The sequence below is a fragment of the Hyperolius riggenbachi genome, chromosome 2 (assembly GCF_040937935.1).
Source record: "Hyperolius riggenbachi isolate aHypRig1 chromosome 2, aHypRig1.pri, whole genome shotgun sequence".
NCBI classification, from domain to species: Eukaryota; Metazoa; Chordata; class Amphibia; order Anura; family Hyperoliidae; genus Hyperolius; species Hyperolius riggenbachi.
Genome location: NC_090647.1, coordinates 422,106,074 through 422,128,657, shown reverse-complemented (window position 1 = coordinate 422,128,657; position 22,584 = coordinate 422,106,074). Strand labels below are relative to the sequence as shown.

Genomic DNA, 22,584 nt, shown 5'->3' with positions numbered 1-22,584 from the left:
GGTATGCAGTGGTGGGTTCACTGAACAGGTATGCAGTGGTGGGTTCACAGAACAGGTATGCAGTGTTGGGTTCACAGAACAGGTATGCAGTGGTGGGTTCACAGTACAGGTATGCAGTGGTGGGTTCACAGTACATGTATGCAGTGTTGGGTTCACAGAACAGGTATGCAGTGGTGGGTTCACAGTACAGGTATGCAGTGGTGGGTTCACAGAACAGGTATGCAGTGTTGGGTTCACAGAACAGGTATGCAGCCAGGAACAAGCTAAGCCTAACTAATCTTTCCCTATGAGAGACAGTCTGCAGCAGCTCGCCCTACTCTCACTAATGCAGGCACACGAGTGACCGTAATGGCCGCCGCTGCCTGCCTTATATAAGGGGGGTGGGGCTCCAGGGGCTAGTGTAGCCTAATTGGCTACACTGGGCCTGCTGACTGTGATGTAGAGGGTCAAAGTTGACCATCCATGTGCATTATGGGGCGAACCGAACTTCCGCAAAGGTTCGCCTGCGGGACGCGAACGCGAACCACGGAAGTTCGCATGGAACCGTTCGGCCCAACTCTATTCTTAGACAGATGTTAAGACTTTTCGAACATCTTTCACATAAACATGTTGTTAGTAACCGCAGGTGTGTGGAGCATGGATCATTGCACAGCTAGTAAATAATGCTAATAGTTTGTATCCACAACACATTTTCTTCATCTTCCATTCATTTTCTAGTGGTAGCATTCACCTTAAGAGTTTAACCACTTGAGGACCGTGGGCTTTATCCCCCTTAAGGACCAGGCACTTTTTTTCCATTCAGACCACTGCAGCTTTCACGGTTTGTTGCTCGCTCATACAACCTACCACCTAAATGAATTTTGGCTCCTTTTCTTGTCACTAATAAAGCTTTCTTTTGGTGCTATTTGATTGCTGCTGCGATTTTTACTTTTTATTATATTCATCAAAAAAGACATGAATTTTGGCAAAAAAAATGATTTTTTTAACTTTCTGTGGTGACATTTTTCAAATAAAGTAAAATTTCTGTATACATGCAGCGCGAAAAATGTGGACAAACATGTTTTTGATAAAAAAAAAAACATTCAGTGCATATTTATTGGTTTGGGTAAAAGTTATAGCGTTTACAAACTATGGTGCAAAAAGTGAATTTTCCCATTTTCAAGCATCTCTGACTTTTCTGACCCCCTGTCATGTTTCATGAGGGGCTAGAATTCCAGGATAGTATAAATTCCCCCCAAATGACCCCATTTTGGAAAGAAGACATCCCAAAGTATTCACTGAGAGGCATAGTGAGTTCATAGAAGATATTTTTTGTCACAAGTAAGCGGAAAATGACACTTTGTGACCAAAAAAGAAAAAAAAAGTTTCCATTTCTTCTAACTTGCGACAAAAAAATTGAAATCTGCCACGGACTCACCATGCCCCTCTCTGAATACCTTGAAGTGTCTACTTTCCAAAATGGGGTCATTTGTGGGGTGTGTTTACTGTCCTCACATTTTGGGGGGTGCTAATTTGTAAGCACCCCTGTAAAGCCTAAAGGTGTTCATTGGACTTTGGGCCCCTTAGCGCAGTTAGGCTGCAAAAAAGTGCCACACATGTGGTATTGCCGTACTCAGTAGAAGTAGTATAATGTGTTTTGGGGTGTCTTTTTACACATACCCATGCTGGGTGGGAGAAATATTTCTGTAAATGACAATTTTTTAAAAATTTTTACACACAATTGTCCATTTACAGAGGTCTTTCTCCCACCCAGCATGGGTATGTGTAAAAATACACCCCAGAACACATTATACTACTTCTCCCGAGTACGGCAATACCACATGTGTGGCACTTTTTTGCACCCTAACTGCACTAAGGGGCCCAAAGTCCAATGAGTACCTTTAGGATTTTACAGGTCATTTTTGTTTCAAGAATACTCCTCACGGTTTAGGGCCCCTAAAATGCCAGGGCAGTATAGGAACCCCACAAGTGACCCCATTTTAGAAAGAAGACACCCCAAGGTATTCCGTTAGGTGTATGGCGAGTTCATAGAAGATTTTATCTTTTGTCACAAGTTAGTGAAAAATGACACTTTGTGAAAAGAAAGCAATAAAAATAAATTTCCGCTAACTTTTGACAAAAAATAAAATCTTCTATGAACTCGTCATACACCTAACAGAATACATTGGGGTGTCTTTTCTAAAATGGGGTCACTTGTGGGGTTCCTATACCGCCCTGGCATTTTACGGGCCCAAAACCGTGAGTAGTCTGGAAACCAAATGACTGTTCAGGGGTATAAGCATCTGCAAATTTTGATGACGGGTGGTGTATGAGGGGGCGAATTTTGTGGAACCGGTCATAAGCAGGGTGGCCTTTTAGATGACAGGTTGTATTAGGCCTGATCTGATGGATTGGAGTGCTAGGGGGGTGACAGGAGGTGATTGATGGGTGTCTCAGGGGGTGGTTAGAGGGGAAAATAGATGCAATCAATGCACTGGGGAGGTGATTGGAAGGGGGTCTGAGGGGGATCTGAGGGTTTGGCCGAGTGATCAGGAGCCCACACGGGGCAAATTAGGGCCTGATCTGATGGGCAGGTGCGCTAGGGGGTGACAGGAGGTGATTGATGGGTGGCAGTGACAGAGGGTGATTGATGGGTGATTGACAGGTGATTGACAGGTGATCAGTGGGTTATTACAGGGAAGAACAGATGTAACTAATGCACTGGCGAATTGATAAGGGGGGGTCTGAGGGCAATCTGAGCGTGTAGGCGGGTGATTGGGTGCCCGCAAGGGGCAGATTAGGGTCTGATCTGATGGGTAACAGTGACAGGTGGTGATAGGGGGTGATTGATGGGTGATTGATGGGTAATTAGTGGGTGTTTAGGGTAGAGAACAGATGTAAACACTGCACTTGGGAGGTGATCTGACGTCGGATCTGAGGGTGATCTATTGGTGTGGGTGGGTGATCAGATTGCCCGCAAGGGGCAGGTTAGGGGCTGATTGATGGGTGGCAGTGACAGGGGGTGATTGATGGGTGATTGATGGGTGATTGACAGGCGATTGACAGGTGATCAGGGGGATAGAGGTATACAGTACAAAGGGGGGGGTCAGGGGAGAATCTGAGGGGTGGGGGCCGGGGGGTGATCAGGAGTCCCCAGGGGGCAGTTTAGGGTTAAAGAAAAAAAATAGCGTTGACAGATAGTGCCAGGGAGTGATTGATGGGTGATTAGGGGGTGATTGGGTGTAAACAGGGGTCTGGGGAGTGGACAGGGGGGGGTCTGAGGGGTGCTGTGGGCGATCAGGGGACGGGGGGGGGGATCAGTGTGCTTGGGTGCAGACTAGGGTGGCTGCAGCCTGCCCTGGTGGTCCCTCGGACACTGGGACCACCAGGGCAGGAGGCAGCCTGTATAATACACTTTGTAAACATTACAAAGTGTATTATACACTTTGTATGCGGCAATCGTAGGGTTAACATCCCGCCGCCGCTTCCGTATGGCCGGCGGGATGTTGCGGCGGGTGAGCGGAGACAGGCGCCGGCAGGGGATCGCGTCACGGATGACGCGATCGCTCCGCCCATGCCCCTACAAGGACCGCCGCCTTTGGGCATGAGCTGGTCCTTGTGGGGTCCGCTTCCCAGCCGCCTCTGTGCGTTAGGCGGTCGGGAAGTGGTTAAACATTTTGCAGCCTTCTTGTTTATACAATAAATTACAGAAAAAAGGGAATATTATTAAATATAGATTTCACTTTATATAACTGGGAAAAAATGTTTTTTTTGCTTTTTTTGCAGTAAAGGCAAATAATACTTTTTTTATGTTACACAACTTTTTTTGTTTTAGCATTGTCTTTTATATTGAAGGCCCATATAGCTCAGAATTGAATCAGGTTAAAATATGCCTTGATACAGAGTTTTGGACACTAATGGTATTGACCTTACAATGTTGGGTATAAGTGAGGAAAGGATTACAGTTAACAGACCTATAGGCTGATGCTATAAATATAGACAATTTGCTTTGTCACCAATAAAAATGTTATAGGGGCTTTTTTGGGCTTAATTTTCTGTATGAAATGAATGTAGATAAAGCAAATATTTTGTTATTTCTGTAACATTAGGATACTATTGTTAGGATTACTATGAAGGCTAGAATTAAAGTTTAGCTTAGGCTGAAAGTTTAGTGTTCACTTTGCCTTATTTACATTATTGTTCTTGTCTGATCAATAGTATTAGTGGAACAATTCAGAATTGGCAGAGTTAACAAGGCTACAGCGAAATCTAAATTTCTAATGGTAATTAACCCATATAGAACACAGAGAATTTAGGGAAGCACTTTCCCAACTACCAAAACTCAAATTCTGCTGGGCATATACAATACTTTTGGAAAACTATTAACCACTTGCCGACCGCACGCTTATACCGTGCGTCGGCAAAGTGGCAGCTGCAGGACCAGCGACGCAGTATTGCGTCGCCAGCTGCAGGCTGATTAATCAGGAAGCAGCCGTGAATAGCCTGCGGGCCGCCGATGGCGGCTCGCAGGCTAAATGTAAACACAAGCGGAAATAATCCGCTTTGTTTACATTGTTTAGCGCAAACGATTTTCAGCAGATTCGATCCCAGTGATCGAATCTGCTGTCGAACGGCGGCAAATCGGGCCAGTGTATGGCCAGCTTTATTTTAAATAACACGACTGTAATTTAAATAACACTAGATGTCGAACCTTCTGAACATTTCCCTGGCTAACTCTATTTATATTCTTTTCAGTGTACATTCAAAATAACCTAGATACAGAGAGGTGCCAATTCTGTGAAAAATTGCTATGTCAGTCAGCCAAGTAGCATTTTTGTACATGAAGGCTATCGATAGCATCCTATATATTTCTCCAAGTTTAAACCTTAAGGTACAATGCTTATATACAGTACATTTTTGCTTGACTCTCAGCATGGTCACTAAAATTGTTAAAATCCTTCTTATTTTCAACAATGAGTATTTCCACCGGCACATAATAAAACACACAACCGTTTTACATTTAGGGATAGTTTATTACATAAACATTATGTACAAATTCTAACATGGCAATTGGTAACATAAGATATTTACATTTAAAAATTTCTTTACAAATTCATCTTTACATTTTTTTTTTATGTTTTAAAAAGGTAAACCTGGGACAAAAAAAGTTTTCTCTTACACATATAAATAAATATGACCATGATGTGAACATTGTACAGACAATCTGTTTTTATGATACCCCAATTTTATACAAAATGTGTTCAGGAATTGTTGGATGGAACTCATAACAACTGAATAAATCTAATGACATAAATGCGGACATGCAAAACAAATAAACGTGCTATATGTAGCACTGGCATAGGTAAATTTACAGATTAAATAATTTGTTAATATTACTACATGCAGTATAAATGGTCATTCTGTATGAAGAATTTGTCTTCAAGCTATGTTTCTTGTCTACTTCTTAAAACACACAGATGTGGTACCAAATTGAAGGTAAATAAATAGAAAAGAAAAAAAAATACTTTTACAGTAGAAAAGTAAGTGAAGTATGACAGAATTTCGTTACACACATTTATTCAATACTTAAAATGTATCTGAGATGGGGATAGAAAAAATGTATTCATACCTGGGGCTATATCCATGCTTCTTTAGCCTGATCACTCCCTCGCCACCGTCCTCTGCCTTCTAGATCCTATGTAAGGGTTCCCGTAAGTTTGACCAGTTGGGGCAAGTTGGCACATGTGTAGTGCAGCTGTGTGCACTCCCCCATCCCACTCTAGTGGCAGAGAGCATTCTGCGCCTGCACAGTAATACTGCACAGGCGCAGAACACTCCCAGCCATGGAGGCGTGCACATGGCTGGGCGGCGCATGCACAGTAAGTCCCAACTGGCCAAACTTATGGGAGCCATTACGGAGGATCTAGAAGGCGGAGGACAGCAGCAAGGGCCGGGTCAGGCTGAAGGGAGCTGGAGGAAGGCCCAGGTATGTATAAATTGCTTTTCTTCCCCTTCTCAGGTTCCCTTTAAGATTCAATTTTACCTGCGGACTTTGTATTACATACCAGTGGTATGAAAGTACACCTGTTGCTTTGTGAAAGTTTTAAAATCATGGCACATAGAGTAAGGATAATCCTTCTCTGCACTTACATGAAATATTCACTGTAATTTACAACCTATATCCTTCTAAATTCTTCTGCCAATCCCAGCCTTTTCCCATGTATCAGCTTATAACCTCTACTTAGCTCAATTTTTTGTGTGATTTGCAGGGTTGCATACTTTTACAAATCAAATTTTCTTGGTTTAAAAAGTGAGAAAATACAAAGTCATACTGCATAACATGAATTGCATAGACCAATAAGTATTTCCTGTAAGATCTCATCCAAGATTTGAAATAGTGGCTATTACCATAATCTAATTACAATTCTAACAAAGAAGCACAAAACTAAACATTTGCTAGGAGGTTAATAGTGATGAGCTAAATTTTCATGAAATTCGTAATTACAATGTAAAATCATAAAAAATAATAATTTTGCATGTAATCATAATTATGATCCATAATTTTGTGAAAATATAACTTTCTCATGCCCAAAGACTTAAATGCATAAATGTACTACATTTTATTTGCAAATACTTGTAAGTAAAACTTTATAGAACAAAAATATCTGAAAAACTTAACAAGAGATCTCCCAGTTACCTAATTCTATAAATATGCAGTTTTCATTTTTACTTAATATTAAGCTAACTAATGTGTTAATGGTTATCCATCCAAATGGAAAGACCACCACTTTGAATAGAAAGTACAGAAAATGTTAAGGGACCTCTTAATACATATACCAATTCACAATGATAGGTATGGCGTGTTAGAGGTTAAATTAGCCAAGGCTGCCCCAATGTCCTTGAATAATTCAAGTATTAGCATTTAGCATTTATTGTCTGCTTATTATTATGCTTTAACAGTTCCTACAAGAGTGAAATTCAACACCACTGGCATGACAGTCATACATGTGCATCACAATTTACCACAGATGCCAACTTAAATTTCACATTATATAACACTAATGTGTAATATTTCTGCCATTGCCAAAACGAAACTTAGCCAAATATAATTAAATACTGAATTTTTCAATACTTAAAAAGCATTTTGAATCAACTTATAAAAAATAACATTGAGAGTAAAGTAATTAAAAAGTAATAATAACTGTTATGCCAGCAAGCATATACACATTAACATTTTGCATAATCCCATACTTAATATTATTTTTACTTGATGAAATTGCCTTAAAATCCTTATTTTACATACATATACAAACAAACAAATGTAGTGCTGCCACTTACCACAATGCAAAGCTAAAACTAAACATAAGATAACAGACACATAAATTCTGCTAGTAGATAAACTACCAAGTTGATTAATTCTTAAGCATTGCATTATTTGAATTAGTGTGCAATTGCAATAGTGTGAAATAAGTTAAAAAAATCTTTATATGGCCACATTTTGGTTAGAGATGTAGAAGCCATTGGGAAGAAATTAAGTAAGACAGTTACCAATTGTATAGTTATATAAATTGTAATCTACCTAGCATAACACATAAAACCTTTTCAAAATGTTTTGAAATGTATGATTTATAAAGCATCACATGGTGATCATTTTTTACTGCAATATAACTATAACAATTTACAAGTCCAAATTAAAGCTGATATGCATTTCAGATCTGTTATCATGGTTAACGTTGTCTAGCAGATGTGAACTATATAGGCACCTTAATGAAATATGGCAATAAAATATGGCTATACGTGGTCATACTGACCACTTCTTTTTGCACACTGAAGTTTAAGCAATTATTGTGTTTTAAGCATTAAACGTGTTCTCACATATTAGAGTTTTAGGGTCCCAATTATTGTGTTTAAAGGGCCTAAATAATCTTCAACTTGCAAATTCCCACTGTAGTTAATGTTTTGAAGAATGAGCTGAAGATCCTGATTATTGTTTGTGTGTTCTAGAAGATCATTGAGTAAATAAGTGATCTTGGAAACCTGGCCTGGATTTATTATTACTGTAGGCTGGTGCATGGGACTGTGATCACACAATCATTGTTCATTAACCTCTCAGCAATCTTAACTTTGCTGCCCTGACTTAAAGGAATACTATCGATTCACATATTTTTTTCAGTTGACACAGGAATTGTTTGGGAAGTGCTGCTAAGTACTGGTGTATACATTTTAGTAGCAACCTCTTTGTTTACTGTTATCAAAATACTTTCACACTTTACTGACACCAAAACTGACGGCAGACTGAGCCATGAGGAGAGGGGAAATTCCCCTCACACTTAATCAGTTAACTCTATGTGTAACTCTGTGTGTGACAGAGAGAACAGCTGCAGCTTCTGTGTCCTGTGTTTCAGACTGAAGTGTCTGAAGAGAGCAGAGGAAATAGAACTAATTGTAACAGCTTTTCATACTGTTTTTGCTTTCTGAGTTTGATATGTTTGATATTTGCTTTCTGTAGTCTCATATGCAACTCTGGCTGTGCATTGAAGCAGACACCCCTTCTGCAATTGATTTGTCCCAATATAGCTACATCCTACCCTCAATAAATTACAGCTTTTGCCTCTGATATTTAACATGAAAAGTAGGAAAATGTTTACACAGCTACTTAGACATTATTTGTACATTGCCATTTTAGAACACTTGGTATTGATAGTATTTCTTTAAGGTAAGCCATGTCAGACCAAATATTTTCCACATTTTATTTTTTATTTCTTTTACAAATCCAGGCTGTTTTAATGACTACTAATTATTTCCATGATCTCCAACATGAGAAAAAAATTCTAAATGGAGTCCACATTTTTCTCTGCAATTCAAATAAACAATAGCAGAAGATGGACATAGAATATGCTGATATTCTTTTCACATATATTTAATGAATATAATGTAAAATTCGACTTTAGAGTGAAAATGTTATCGAAAATTATTTTGCAATAAGTTCGCATGTTTTGCACTTTTCGGGGTTAAAATAACGATTTTCCGCCTTTTGGAGAATTTTCGCATCAGAAAGATAAATTTGGGTACTTTTCCGTTAGTCGGGCGCATCCACTAGGTGGCGATAAAACTCCACCAGAATTACATCTTTCCCTACTATCCATGGCGGCCTGGAGGGGGAATAGTAATTAACACCACCTAGTGGATGCGCCCGGCTAACGGAAAAGTACCTAAATTTGTTTTCTTTGACTATGATGCATTTTCACAATTTTTTTTAAATCGAAAATTGCAAACACTGAATATAAAACTATACACAGATATGCCATTCTAGGCAGACGTTACTCTTCTCAAAAGACATTCTTTTGAATGAAGTCACCTAGTGTAAATGCTGTTGTGTCCTAAAGAGCTGAATATGCTTAACTGACTGTTAAACTGAGTGTCATCAAAGAAACATGGAGGCCTTCATTGCAGGCCTCATTCTGAGAGTGGTAGGAGAATGGTAGTCCTCTGCCTGTACTGTTAAGACTCTGATTATGTGATACCCTAGGGGTAATTTACCTGCAACAAAAATGTGACACAAAAACAGCAGACAAGATACCCAATCTGCATACTTGTTCATGCTGAGTGACTTAGAATGTATTATCGTTAGAAGAGCAACATTATAGGCAGCACACTAACTTTTTTTTAACAAGTAAACCAGCAGTGGCTGCATCCATTTCTCATTTATGACAGGTGTACATTAATCAAATCTGTCTTTTGAGTACATTATTGCTTTCCCTGTTTATACTGGCCTCTGGTTTCATCAATAATTATTTTATGATTTTATACTTAAGCTGTATGTACAATATATAATATTCACAGATCATTAGCTACAAAGCGTAAGTGATACACAGAAAAATGAAGTAGTGCCATACAAAGCACTTGTTTTACAATCTATGTGAAATACACAACAAGCGCAAGTAGCTGAACTCTATCCTTCAATATATGCTACACATTGCATACTGGGACTTGTGAAGGAGCCACACTGAAGGTCCAGGACATACAAATGCAGAAAATGCTTGTTTCAAAATTAATACATCTTCATGAAAATTAGGCATTGTCATTCTATGTGGGTTTCATATCATGCAAAGTTCTTTCTATGTAAATCTGTTGTAAACAGTTTTCAAATTGTATCTGTAGATGGCTTAAAGTGATGAGCATGATGCTGTTTCACATGAGGCCCTAGAGGAGAAAGAAAAAAAAATGAGTTTCCCAAACACAATGATCTATCTAAAGGAAAGGCTTGCTAGTATTTTTGGTACATTTTAACCACTTACCCACCACAGGTTATTTTCCCTTAAAACCAGAGCAATTTTCACATTTCACGCTCCTCCCATTATTCAGCAATACCTTTACTACTACTTTTCACACCTAAAATATTTTTTTAGGCTATCTTGGGCTGTTTTGTTTTGTTTTGTTTTGTTTTTTTTTGCTAAGAAATAATTTATTTTGCATTTCTTTAGGTGGGACATTATGCCAAGAATTATTTTTTTCTAAATGTGTTTTAATGGGAAAATAGGAAAAATGCGGGGAAAAAAATAATTATCTCTCAGTTTTCAGCCAATATAGTTTAAAAATAAAAGGTGATACTATAGACAAAAAAAACCCACACATTTTACTTGCGCATTTGACTTGGCAAGCAACTACAACATTTAAATTATATCCCTAGTATATACCTAGTATAATGTGTGGTGACAATATTTGAGTGGTATTTTTGATAATTGTACTTTATAAGTTACAGTTTCTTTTAAAACAAAAGGAATTTGCAGATAATCACTTTTGTGTGTTCAAAAACTCTCTCAACAATGCATGACTTCAACACAGTGGCCACACTTTTATTTTAAGGCCTGGTACACACTATGTAATTTTCACTTCGGATCTTATTTCCAATTAAGCAAATGACTGGAAAAAATAAACCGCCTATGGATTGCCAGTGACCAACCCCAAGCTCAAAATCAATCTCTTTCTTGATCCGAAGTAGATCAGAAATGCTGAAAAATATTAACCAAAATACCAGCCATTGTTCCATGTATATGTATGATTCTGTTACCATTTTTTCTCTCGGATAATGACATCCAAATGGAAAATTTATAGAAATAATGAAAAAAAATTGCATACGTGTGTACACTAGCCTTCTTCTGTAAATGATCAATGACAGATCTGAATATCGATCACATCTCTTACTCAAGTAGGATCTGGAGTGAATATTGCATGGTGTGTACTAGGTTTTACATGGTCATTTAACCCACCATGCACACGCTTTTTCAGACATGAGTCCTGAGTCTCCTGACTCCTACCCACTCAGGGATAAAGAAATATGATGCAGAGTGCCTAAAGATTAAGCAAATAATCCTCTAGAATATCTAGTGTCACACCAGAAATGTATAGAAATGCTTAACTAGATAGAAATTGCCTTTGCAACAATGTTAAAACAGGACAGTTTAAACTCTAAAGTATATAACAGAAATAGGAAATCTGAGAATATACATACAGTATAATAAACATTGGAAAACAGGTAGAGTTTAATATAAACAATATTTAAATGCTCTATGAAGTTTCACCAGCACTCGCCATGCCCCAAACAACCTCTTTCAAAGCAGTTGAAAACAAACAAAATGTCAAATGGTGGGGAAAATAGAGAAAAGATTAAAGGTGGTTTTTAGTATCAATCATTCAGGCTTGGTTGCACAGTGTACTCTTTACCCAGCAAAGAATGTAAACTGAGAAAAGAATGTAACAACAAACACTGTTTTGGTCTTAATTGCCAATTACACCACAGTTTTTGTGCAGCTGTGCATGATAATGGTACATCCACTCACCACTAACCAAACTATTTTGTGTTCTGTGACTAAGGTCAAAAGTTACTCTGAAATCTTTGTAGAATCTTTCTAGAAAATCCTACACAAAAAATAAGATAATATGGGTTCCTATGGTGAATAGCATGTAGAGAAAATATATAGCATACAGTTCAGTAGGTGAAATAAATCACATAGCTTCATGCTGTTGCCAAAACCAATCATGGTATAGTAAGATACAAATGTTATCACTGTCCAGACTGTCATCAAAAAAAGAGCAGGCCAAAGATGTACGTGCCAGATTCTTGTCATCTCCCTTAATCACAAACATATAGGTGTCTAGCACAACGTGATCTACACACAGATGTACAGCTGGCGTATAGAGAAACCGTACGGGCCATGCATACAAGCCTGAGCTGAAAGAACATTAAAATACTTTTAACTCATAGTAACATAAAAAAAAGAAACAGCCAAGGTTATGGGTAAATTTGAATGTCCGCGAAAATAATTTTATCCAGTTTAGTGAAACTTCACTCACTGTACTGTAACATGGTGAGCTTTGAATGTTCTTCTTCATTAATTCCCAGAACACAAATGCATGCAGGAAAACATTCACATACATTTCTTCCCTTGTCCAGAAGAAACTTGGAATGTTGTGCCCTCACTAATACTTAGCTTTAGGAATGTGGTTGGAAGGGGGAGAGGGTGTTGGGAATTTTATCTCATGTTACCATAATCAGCCATCCTCACCTCAGCCAATATTTTTACATAAGTATAATTACGTTGGAGTCTGGGATTCTTAACAATACAGAGACACAGAGGTGTCAACACTTGCATAGATGATGTTGGCTACCTTTTCCTTGATTACCAGTTTGGGTATATTTTGAAAACATAGGCAATTGGGGGTAGTTGTTATCAGCAGAACATCTTGTTCAAAATCATGGAAGATAACAGTTTTAATATTGCAGACCACCAGAATTGTTAAGTGGAATGTTGAGGTCATTGATGCCATGTCACTCTGCTCCATCATGGATGCAGTTTTCTTAGTTCTTCTAGAGGTCAATGCTGGACACAGACCACCAGTACAGATATAAACACCGCAGCGTACTGTTGCCACAATAGCCAAGATAAAATAAACCACTTTGGGCTTTATCCAATTTATTTTTTCTCCTATGTTTCCTCCTAGGACATACTCTTTTAATATTCTGGTTAAAATAACGTTTGCACTCTGCAATTGAAAAAGTACTAAAAAGTATGTGAAAAAGTATTGTCAAAATGATTCTGAATATTTTCTTGCATGCTTGTGGCTTAACCTGCCTTGCATTTGTAAGGCAGGGTTCTTTTTTTTGCATGCCCTGGAAAACTGCATAAATAAATTTGCATACAAAAGAAAATTTTAACAAAAAAAGGATGTAAAAAATTCCATGTTTTCTGCCGAAAAAGCTGAAGAGTGGGGAAATTGTGGCCTGACAGAAAGTGAAATTTTAAATTTTTTTTCTAATTTATTTTTTATTGAAACTTTCATGATACTCAAAATGTATATTAGACCCTTGCTTGACATATTTTGGTAAGTTACAGGGAAAAATGTAATGAAAATTAATTGAATCACTTTTTGCACAGAATTCCAGCAGTAATCGAACCGCGGGAAGGTAAAAGGCATTATTATAATGTGAAAATATCATCTAGTTCTTGTAGGACTTACAAGAAAAAAGGAATTGGATTGGGCCCTTTGCGTCTCAGTGGGCACAGAGGATGATCTTGAGAAATCTCAGTTTTCCTGCTTCTCTGTAGCGAACAGTCATTACTAGATGTCACTATTAGGGGCGTGTGGGTAGATTCCATGGTACTGCTTCCACAGAAAAATCTGCATTTTCCCCTTAGTGGGATTATGATTAATATCTTCCCTTCTCAAAAGAAATACACCAATAAAGGATCTTTGGACCCTAGGAATATTTAACCACTTAAGCCCGAAGGGTTGAAATTTTTTTACATCCGAGCAACTTTCACCCCCCATTCATTTGCCAATAACTTTATCACTACTCATCACAATTAATTGATCTATATCTTGTTTTTTCCGCCACCAATTAGGCTTTCTGTGGGTGGTATATTTTGCTAAGAGACACTTTACTGTAAATGCATTTTAACAGGAAGAATAAGAAAAAAATGGAAAAAAATCATTATTTCTCAGTTTTCAGCCATTATAGTTTTAAAATAATACATGCCTCCATAATTAAAACTCACGTATTGTATTTGCCCATATGCCCCGGGTATTTCACCATTAAAATTATGTCCCTATCACAATGTATGGCGACAATATTTTATTTGGAAATAAAGGTGCATTTTTTCCGTTTTGCGTCCATCACTGTTTAGAAGCCCATAATTTATTAAATCATATTGATATACTCCTTTGACATGCATATTTAAAAAGTTCAGACCCTTAGGTAACTATTTATGTTTTTTTTTTTTTTTTTTATTATTGTAATTTTTTTTTTTTTAATTTAAACTTGTATGTGGGTATTTTTTGGTGTGGGAGGTAAACAGGGTTTTTTTTTTAATATATTTATATGTTTATTTGTAAAAATTTTTCTTTTTAGGTGCAATTTGCTATTTGGCCACAAGATGGCCAGAATCAAAAAGTCTTGGGAGCGATCGATCTCGCTCCCAGGCAGAAGAAAGGAGCCCAGAGCTCAGAAAAGCTGCAGCGTCTGAAGAGACGCTGTCGGCTTTTCTCCGGGGGGGTCCGATCAGCGAAAGGGATTTATAATCCCTTTCACTGATCGGTGGGCTAACGGGCAGCAGCGGGGGCGCGCACGGGGGGGCCCGCGGGAGCGCGCGTGACCCGCGGGAGTGCGCGCAGCCCAACTGGACGAGAAATCTCGTCCAGTTGGGCTTAAGTGGTTAAAGAGAACCCGAGGTGGGTTCTAAGAATCCTATTAGCACACAGAGACTGGGTCTGCATATAATGCCCAGCCTCTGTTGCTGTACTGGCTCCCCCTAGGCCCCCCCTGAGCTCTGCTGTCCCCCATAAATCAAACGCCATGCTAGCGACATCGCTAGCAGGGTGTTTACATTTGCACTGTCACTCTCGCCGCTCCCTGGCCTCCTCTATGCCGCCGCTTCCCGCCTGCGTCCCTTCCCTCCCCGTTGCTTGGAGGGAAGGGATGCAGGCGGGGAGTGGAGATATAGAGGAGGTGTGGGAGAGGCGAGAGAGACTGGGAAAAGGTAAACAGCCTGCTATCGACATGCTGTGTGTCGGTAGCACTGCATTTGATTTATGGGGGACAGCAGAGCTCAGGGGGGGCTGGGGGAAACAGTATAGCAACTAAGGCTGGGCATTATATGCAGACCAAGCCTCTGTGTGCTAATAGGATTCTTAGAACCCACCTCAGGTCCTCTTTAATATATTAACCACTTTACCCCCGCCCTTACGGATTTCTCCGTCCCTTTTTCCATCCTTTAACCCCCAGGGACCGAGAAATCCGTACTTTGCGCACTCCCGCTGCTGCCCGCGCTCCCGCTCGTAAACACGCCGCCCGCCACTAGTAAACACGCCGCCGCCCGCTCGCCCGAAGATCAATGAACGGGAAAATCCATTCCCGTTCGTTGATCTAAGCCCCACAATGATCCGCTGCTCTCCTATGGGCAGCGCGATCATTGTGAGAAAAAACAAACACTCACAGCCTCCTTGTACTTCCTGCGAGCTTCCGGAAGGACGCTCGCAGGTCGCAATAAACAAAAAGTTACTGTTGCCATCTTGTGGCCAAACAGTAAAACTACACCCTTAACATTTTTTACATAGAAATAAATTAGTTTTACATTAAAAATTAACTCATTACCTCCCACACTCCCTATTTTTTTTTGTAATTAAAAAAAAAAGTTAAAAAATTTACAATTAAAAAAAATACATAAATAGTTACCTTATGGACTGAACTTTTTAAATATTTACGTCAAGAGGGTATAACACTGTTACTTTATAAACTATGGGCTTGTAATTAGGGATGGACACAAAACTGAAAAAAATGCACCTTTATTTCCAAATAAAATATTGGCGCCAAACATTGTGATAGGGACATAATTTAAACGGTTTTATAACCGGGACAAAAGGGCACATACATTTCATGGGTTTTAATTACAGTAGCATGCATTATTTAAAAACTATAATGGCCGGAAACTGAAAAATAATTAATTTTTTTCCCCACATTTTTCCTATTTTCCCATTAAAACACATTTAGAATAAAATAATTCTTGGCATAATGTCCCACCTAAAGAAAGCCTAATTGGTGGCGGAAAAAACAAGATATAGTTCATTTCATTGTGATAAGTTATGATAAAGTTATAGACGAATGAATGGAAGGAGCACTGAAAGGTGAAAATTGCTCTGGTGGTCAGGGGGTAAAACCCCTCAGTGGTGAAGTGGTTAATCACTTTTGTTGTACAATGCAGCTATGAGCTGTATTATTGACACAGACGTCAGCATGGTGATACAGAAAAGACTTACACCCTTATTGGAAGATTTAGAGCAGTCTAAAGGACAAAATATCGTTCTCCATACACTGCAAACCATTCCACATGGAAAGTGCCATCAAAGTTTTTAAATTTCCTGCCAGAATTATGACAGAGTAGTGTTTTAGGATTTTACTCATCCTTAGTTACTATATATATCATTAACCCTTAGCCGGTTTCACATTTGCAGCCTGCGTTTTGGTTGCGATCGGTTGATCGCATTGCACCGCAACGCTAAAAACAGGCTTTGCATACACCTACATGGTTGCATGGTAATGTAATTTTTGGCAGACTATAAGTGAGGCTCACCAGAGCTCACTTCTTGTGGCCGAAATATGAATTGCAAAGAAGTGTATTGAAAAAATAGACTTCCACGCATGCACACCACAACGTAAACGTAAAACAGTTTAAAATATCTGCAGCGCCATTGAATTACATGACTTAAATGACTTCCGGTCAACACACATCAATGCAGATGCTGACCCATAATGCGCTGATGCGTTTGCGTCAGATGCAATACTTCCAGGGCATTGCATCGTACCACATCAGGTATTAAAAATGTTCCATAAACTTTTATTGCTTTAGTGTTATCCTGCTGTAAAAACAAGTAACTCAACACAATGAAAACAGGCTAGTATTAAAGGGAACATGGTCTATAGGTGCTTTATGTTTTTGCATCCATATGCCACGGAGGTCTAAAAGCTTTATAATACAAAACTACTTCCGCCTGCATCAGATATTGATAGGCATTTTTGTGTCTCCATATTCCTTTGCCACAGATATCTAAAAGGCATGTAGTACAGTTTTCTACTTTATTTACAATATGCAAATAATTCTAAGTTGGTGTAAAAATATGCAAATGTTACTGAAAATCTAAAAAAAATATGCAGCTTAAATATGGACAAGTGCTTTTACCTTAAGATTTGATTAGTCCATTTTGATTTTCAAAATAAATTAGTATAATTCTTTATGCTAATAATTGGCATAATTATCAAACATTTCAAATTTATTTGCACCTTAATAACAACCCTACTGACTAATTTTGACTTTGGTACATGTAGATTTGGGCAAGACATTTAATAAATACAGTAGAATACAAACATAGCTGGCACTGTCCTGTAGCTTTTGAAAAAAATAACTGGCGCAAGGTTTAAGATGTACACAGTTTGTAGTTAAAGAGTCTTTTTTTTTCAAATCTAAAAGCTTTTCATATTTTTAAAGAGTTAAATTCATATAAAATTGTAAATTAAAATTCACTTACGGCGAGGTAATGGTGGTACATCTGGTGTTCGAAAGGTTTTTATAGTTGCTGGACCTTCTCCCACTGTCGTTAAGACTTGGACTTCAAGTCGGTAGAGCATTGAGGGTCTAAGATTATGGACAGTCAGAACATAATGATCCTGTGGGTAAGACAGTTATGTTAAATACACACGAATATTAGCTTCAGTGTATCAGTTTGCTACTTTAAGTTCTACCTCTACTACATTTAGTTCTAAAAAAAAAAATCTATTGGTCTATTTATAATGGTTTTACATTATAGAAAAAAAAATATGGTTGCTTGAGATAAAGGTGGCTAAGGGCACATGCTTGGAGATGGTGACCTTTGCTGCAAGAGGGATTCCTTATTTCCTAAAATGTGTGGCTTTACCTGTGATAAAAGTCTTTATTTGCAGAGTGTTGTATCCAGAAGGGGATTTCTCTAAATCCTTTACAACTTTCTAACTTGCTGTAGTCCACTTTAACAAACTTTAAAACATTGCTTTGATTAAACTTATACCTTGCAGTATCTACCTCTGCTTCAAAGCATGCAATTATGCAATTCTACTTCCTATTCTGAAGAAACCTTTCCACAAGCCTTCTTTATTTAGCAGTTATTGTGCCATTGCTCCTCTTTTTACCTCCCATAGCATAAAAATCCTACTCTTTTCTTCATTTCTACCTCAACCTCTGACCCTCATTAGCCCCTATTCTGCCAAAAATAACTCTTAACCAAGGACCTCCAAAAATATCAAGGAAGCTTTATCTTGCTTCTCTATTTTCTCTCATTTAAGACATGATTGACTATTCTACACTACTGGTAACCATGCAGTTTACTAGCATTTGAGACACTAACCTCTGATTAATTTTTTTTTTAGTGTTTCTAATTCTCTCTCTCATTACTCACAGCCCGTGTTCCACAAGACTTTAGTTGCCAAACTACTGTATGTGCTATTAACTCCAGGCACTGTAATCTTCCTTACCTATTCTGCCCAGTATCCCCTTACATTAAGGATGCAAGTCCAAAAACGCACGGGCCCTCTTCTCAACTGCATACATTTATGACTACCAACCTCAATCTCTCAAAATATATAATAATCAATGTATTGCATAAAGTTACATTATATGTTGATATTTATGTAGGCAGACTTAAAGGGATGCTTAAGTCACCCAAAACAAATGAGTTTTACTCACCTGGGGCTTCTACCAGCCCCCTGCAGCCATCCTGTGCCCTCGTAGTCTCGATCAGATGCTCCTGTCCCCCGCCGGCTGCCACTTCCATTTTCAGGGACAGGCCTGGCCACATGTCTGACTCTTCATGTTCCTGGCCGCAATAGCAGTATAGAGGGCGCTATTGTGGCCAGGAACATGAAGAATCACTCGCGTTTCCAGGCTTGTCGGGCCTGTCATCGAAAACGGAAGTGGCTGCCAGCGGTGGAGAGGAGCATCTGATCGAGACTACGAGGGCAAAAGATGGCTGCAGGGAGCTGGTAGAAGCCCCAGGTGAGTAAAACTCATTTTTTTGGGATGACTTAAGTGTCACTTTAAACTGCAATAACTCATCACCTTATTAAATATATTAATACTTATGCTGCTTTGACATCCATATACATCTATATACATCCTTTACTCTTGGCAAAAACATATTGTATATATCATATAACAGTATCTTTTAAAAAAGGCATATACTTTTAGACATGTTTAATAGAATAAATGTTAAATCTAAAAACACCCTAGTAAAAATGAGTTCCCGCTCGATTGATGCGCAATCATTTGTCAATCAAACATTGATGGCAAATGGTCTTTCTAACTGTCGATTGATGTTGCCAGATTGCAGTAAAGAAGGAAAAGGGGATATCAACATGTGATGTGGTACACAAGCAAGGCAGGAGTTTTGAATTACATCAGGCAGTCCAAAGCATCTGGTGACAACAGTGTGCACGAGATCTGATAAAATATTAAATGGGGCAGATGTTAAATCATAAACATCCAGTAGATTTCAATAATTTGCCACATGTCATAGTGTATGACTAACTTTGAAAAGTGAAAGATAATTCTGTTGGATCTAAAAATAAGCAAAGCGTTATATCTTACCGCTGGCAATATCTGTGACTGGGAAATGATACTGTTTGGTAGACTGTTTTGCCGGCTTTCTGTTGTGACTTCTGCCCATGTAACTTGGAATCCTGTCATAGGCTGGTGAAGATTTACTTTAGAAAGTTTCCATGAAAAATGTCCAGTGATGTTTCCCTCCTCCACATTAAAGGAAGCTGACAGGTTCTCAGGTTTTGCCAACACTTTGGAGACAACTTGTCCTGTAAACAAGAAATGAATAAATGCTGTCAGAAAGATCTTATCTGTCAAACTAAAGTGAATCAACAAAATAAATTATTTCATTTCATAGTCTTACAGTGTTGTGGGATGAAATCTCTTAGTCTACCACCTTGCACAAGTAGATCATAAACTAGATTTTAGCGGAAATACTGCTTAATATCAAACACACATCCACAGGAAATAGCAGCACAAAGCTATGCAATGATCGACTGCATACTGCTCCCACTCATGTCCATCCATCCTTCCACCACAATCAATCAAAGTAACTATCTAGAAGCATCAAACATACTGGATTTAACCAGAACTGTAGCTTATTAGCAGAAAGGATGTGTGAAGGTGGGAGGTGAAGAAAAGATGTTCCTGTTCACCCAAAACTGATTTTACTATGGTAAGGAGTCCCTGTGAAAGCAAAAGTGCAACATTTAAAGTGAATGTAACTCATGTGGTTGTATACAATGAACAGAGGTGCCAAAAGTATACAATTAGATTAAATGAGCTTAAAAACCAACTCAAATAGCAAAAATGAAGGAGGAAGTGGTGGTCTTACCTCCCTCAAGCAGATACGACAACGACTGCGATTCAGACAGTCAAACACATTTATTAGAAACTCCCCAAAAAAATTTGCAACGCATTTCGCAGGCTCAATCCCGCTTCATCAGGCAATACAGGGAGGAGTATCAAGTGATCTGCACAAGGATTCAAGTCAGGCACTCATGTGGTGGTTGTGTGTGTGCGTGTTTGTGTGGAGGGGGAAGCAAATGTTCTCTCTGCTTTGTTTTAAGGGTATTGCTACATTAAAATGTATTATTACTGTTTGAATAGGAAAACAACTGTATGTGAAAATTAATTATGAGTAAATGGATAAGTTTCCTTCACCATGATCACACCTTTCAGTTGAGCCTTCACATGATCAATTGTTTGATATATTGCTTGTCACATATTCACCTTCAACACAGATCATTGCCTAAAAACATTAATATTGATATATTTAAAAAATTCACTTTTTTCATTTAGAAAATGAATACAGTTTTTACGCAGGAGACAGGATTACACAGGAGAAACCCTTGCAAGCATTGTGATAGCATGCAATCCTTGGACTATAACACTGCAAAGTGAGTGAACTACTTAGCCCAGAGTTCCCCAACCCTGTTCCCACCAACAGTACATGTTTTGCAGAAAACCACAAACATTTACAGGTGAGGTAATCAGTGTCTCAGCAGAGCTAATTTACTACCTCTGTGGATTTCCATAAAACATGCACTGTTGGTGGGCCTTGGGGACAAGGTTGAGGAACACTGACTTAGCCACATGTTCCTGTGGATCTTTTGCAAGACCTGTACATACTTGGATACACCTGAAAGTGCAACAGGCATCCACAGTGAAAGACAGATTTGCTTCCTCTCCTATAACATTGCTATGTAGCAGAATCACTTAAGTAAAAAATACACACCTTTTACACTTCTGGTTAACATGTCCCAGAGGAACCTGCAAACATGGTTGGCATTTCACAATGACAGTTTTTAAAACCTTGACACACAGTCCCTAAATGAAGATGTTTGTGAGTGCAGTGTTCCTTGGCACGGATAATGTAAGACTTTAAGCAGTTTCAATGTTCCCATTGAAATCAATAAAAAAAGTGATTGGCTGTTTGTGGCTCTACCCCTTTTCTGAATTTGAACCTCAGTCACCCAGTGACAGACTGTACCAGGATTGAGGCTTCTGCCATTACCAATGTAAGAATGGCAGCAGTTTAAATATTTCCATTGAAAACGAATTGCTGAAATGTGATTGGCTTTTTTATGCTCCGCCCACTTTCTTACAATTTTTTTTACCGTGGTCACCAAGTGACCAACTGTGCCACGTTTGGGGACTCTGGCTTTATTACTGTAAGAATGACAGCCTTTTACATTTTTTACAATGGCGTGAATGTGTAAAATATTATTGGCTGTGTGTAGATACACCCAGGTGTGCAGTGGGGGGCATGAGAACCCCTGAACATATCTTCCCAGGTAGTAAGGGATCTGTATACCAACTTTCATTGGAATTGGTCAAGGCATTCTCGAGTGATTGCGGCACATACACACATACATACACAAACACATACACACACAAATGTCCGATTATATATATATATATAGCTATATATATGTATTTTGCTAACTTGCTATCTCCATATCCTAAGAAGCTGTACAGCTCAATTTTTCAAAGGAACAATGTAATTCGTGAATTTCTTCTAGCCTCCTACATAACAGTTATACCTAAAGAATCCAAAGATCCTCTTTTACTTAAAATTACCACCCCAGTCCCATTCTTAACCATGATTATAAGGTGCTGCTCATCTCTATACTAGTGTGCAGACTCAACATGTATCTTAGTCCTCTGCTACATAAGGACCAGGTGAGGTTCGTTCCTTTTAGGTAGGCTCCGGATAATATCAGAAAAATGATCAACGTAATGTGTTAGGCATGCCTAATCTCATGCCTAACACTTAGCTGTATAATGAAATGTGGTTTCCAGGTCGCACTTCCATACAGCTTAAATGAGGTGTCAGTCCATTTAAAGCACCAGGCTGGACAACACTCACACAGTTTATCTATAGTAAATAAAAACCAGTTGCACTGGGTCTATGATATAACGTATACCAATTTACCAATAATAGGTAGTAATCAATTCAGTAAAAAATATCTATAGATTT

At 38.5% G+C, this 22,584-nt stretch overlaps 1 protein-coding gene across 1 annotated transcript in view; it reads right to left on the bottom strand.

The window, feature by feature from the left end:
* Positions 1-5,060: 5,060 nt before the first annotated feature.
* The window catches only part of ANOS1 (anosmin 1), a 258,928-nt gene continuing 241,404 nt past the window's right edge, over positions 5,061-22,584 (bottom strand). The window contains exons 12-14 of the mRNA XM_068269910.1: positions 19,650-19,870; positions 17,560-17,698; positions 5,061-10,182 (exon numbers count right to left, since the gene is read on the bottom strand). Of these exons, the coding sequence (XP_068126011.1) occupies positions 10,124-10,182; positions 17,560-17,698; positions 19,650-19,870 (419 nt within the window). The 3' untranslated portion in view covers positions 5,061-10,123. The remainder of the gene's footprint in view (positions 10,183-17,559; positions 17,699-19,649; positions 19,871-22,584) is intronic.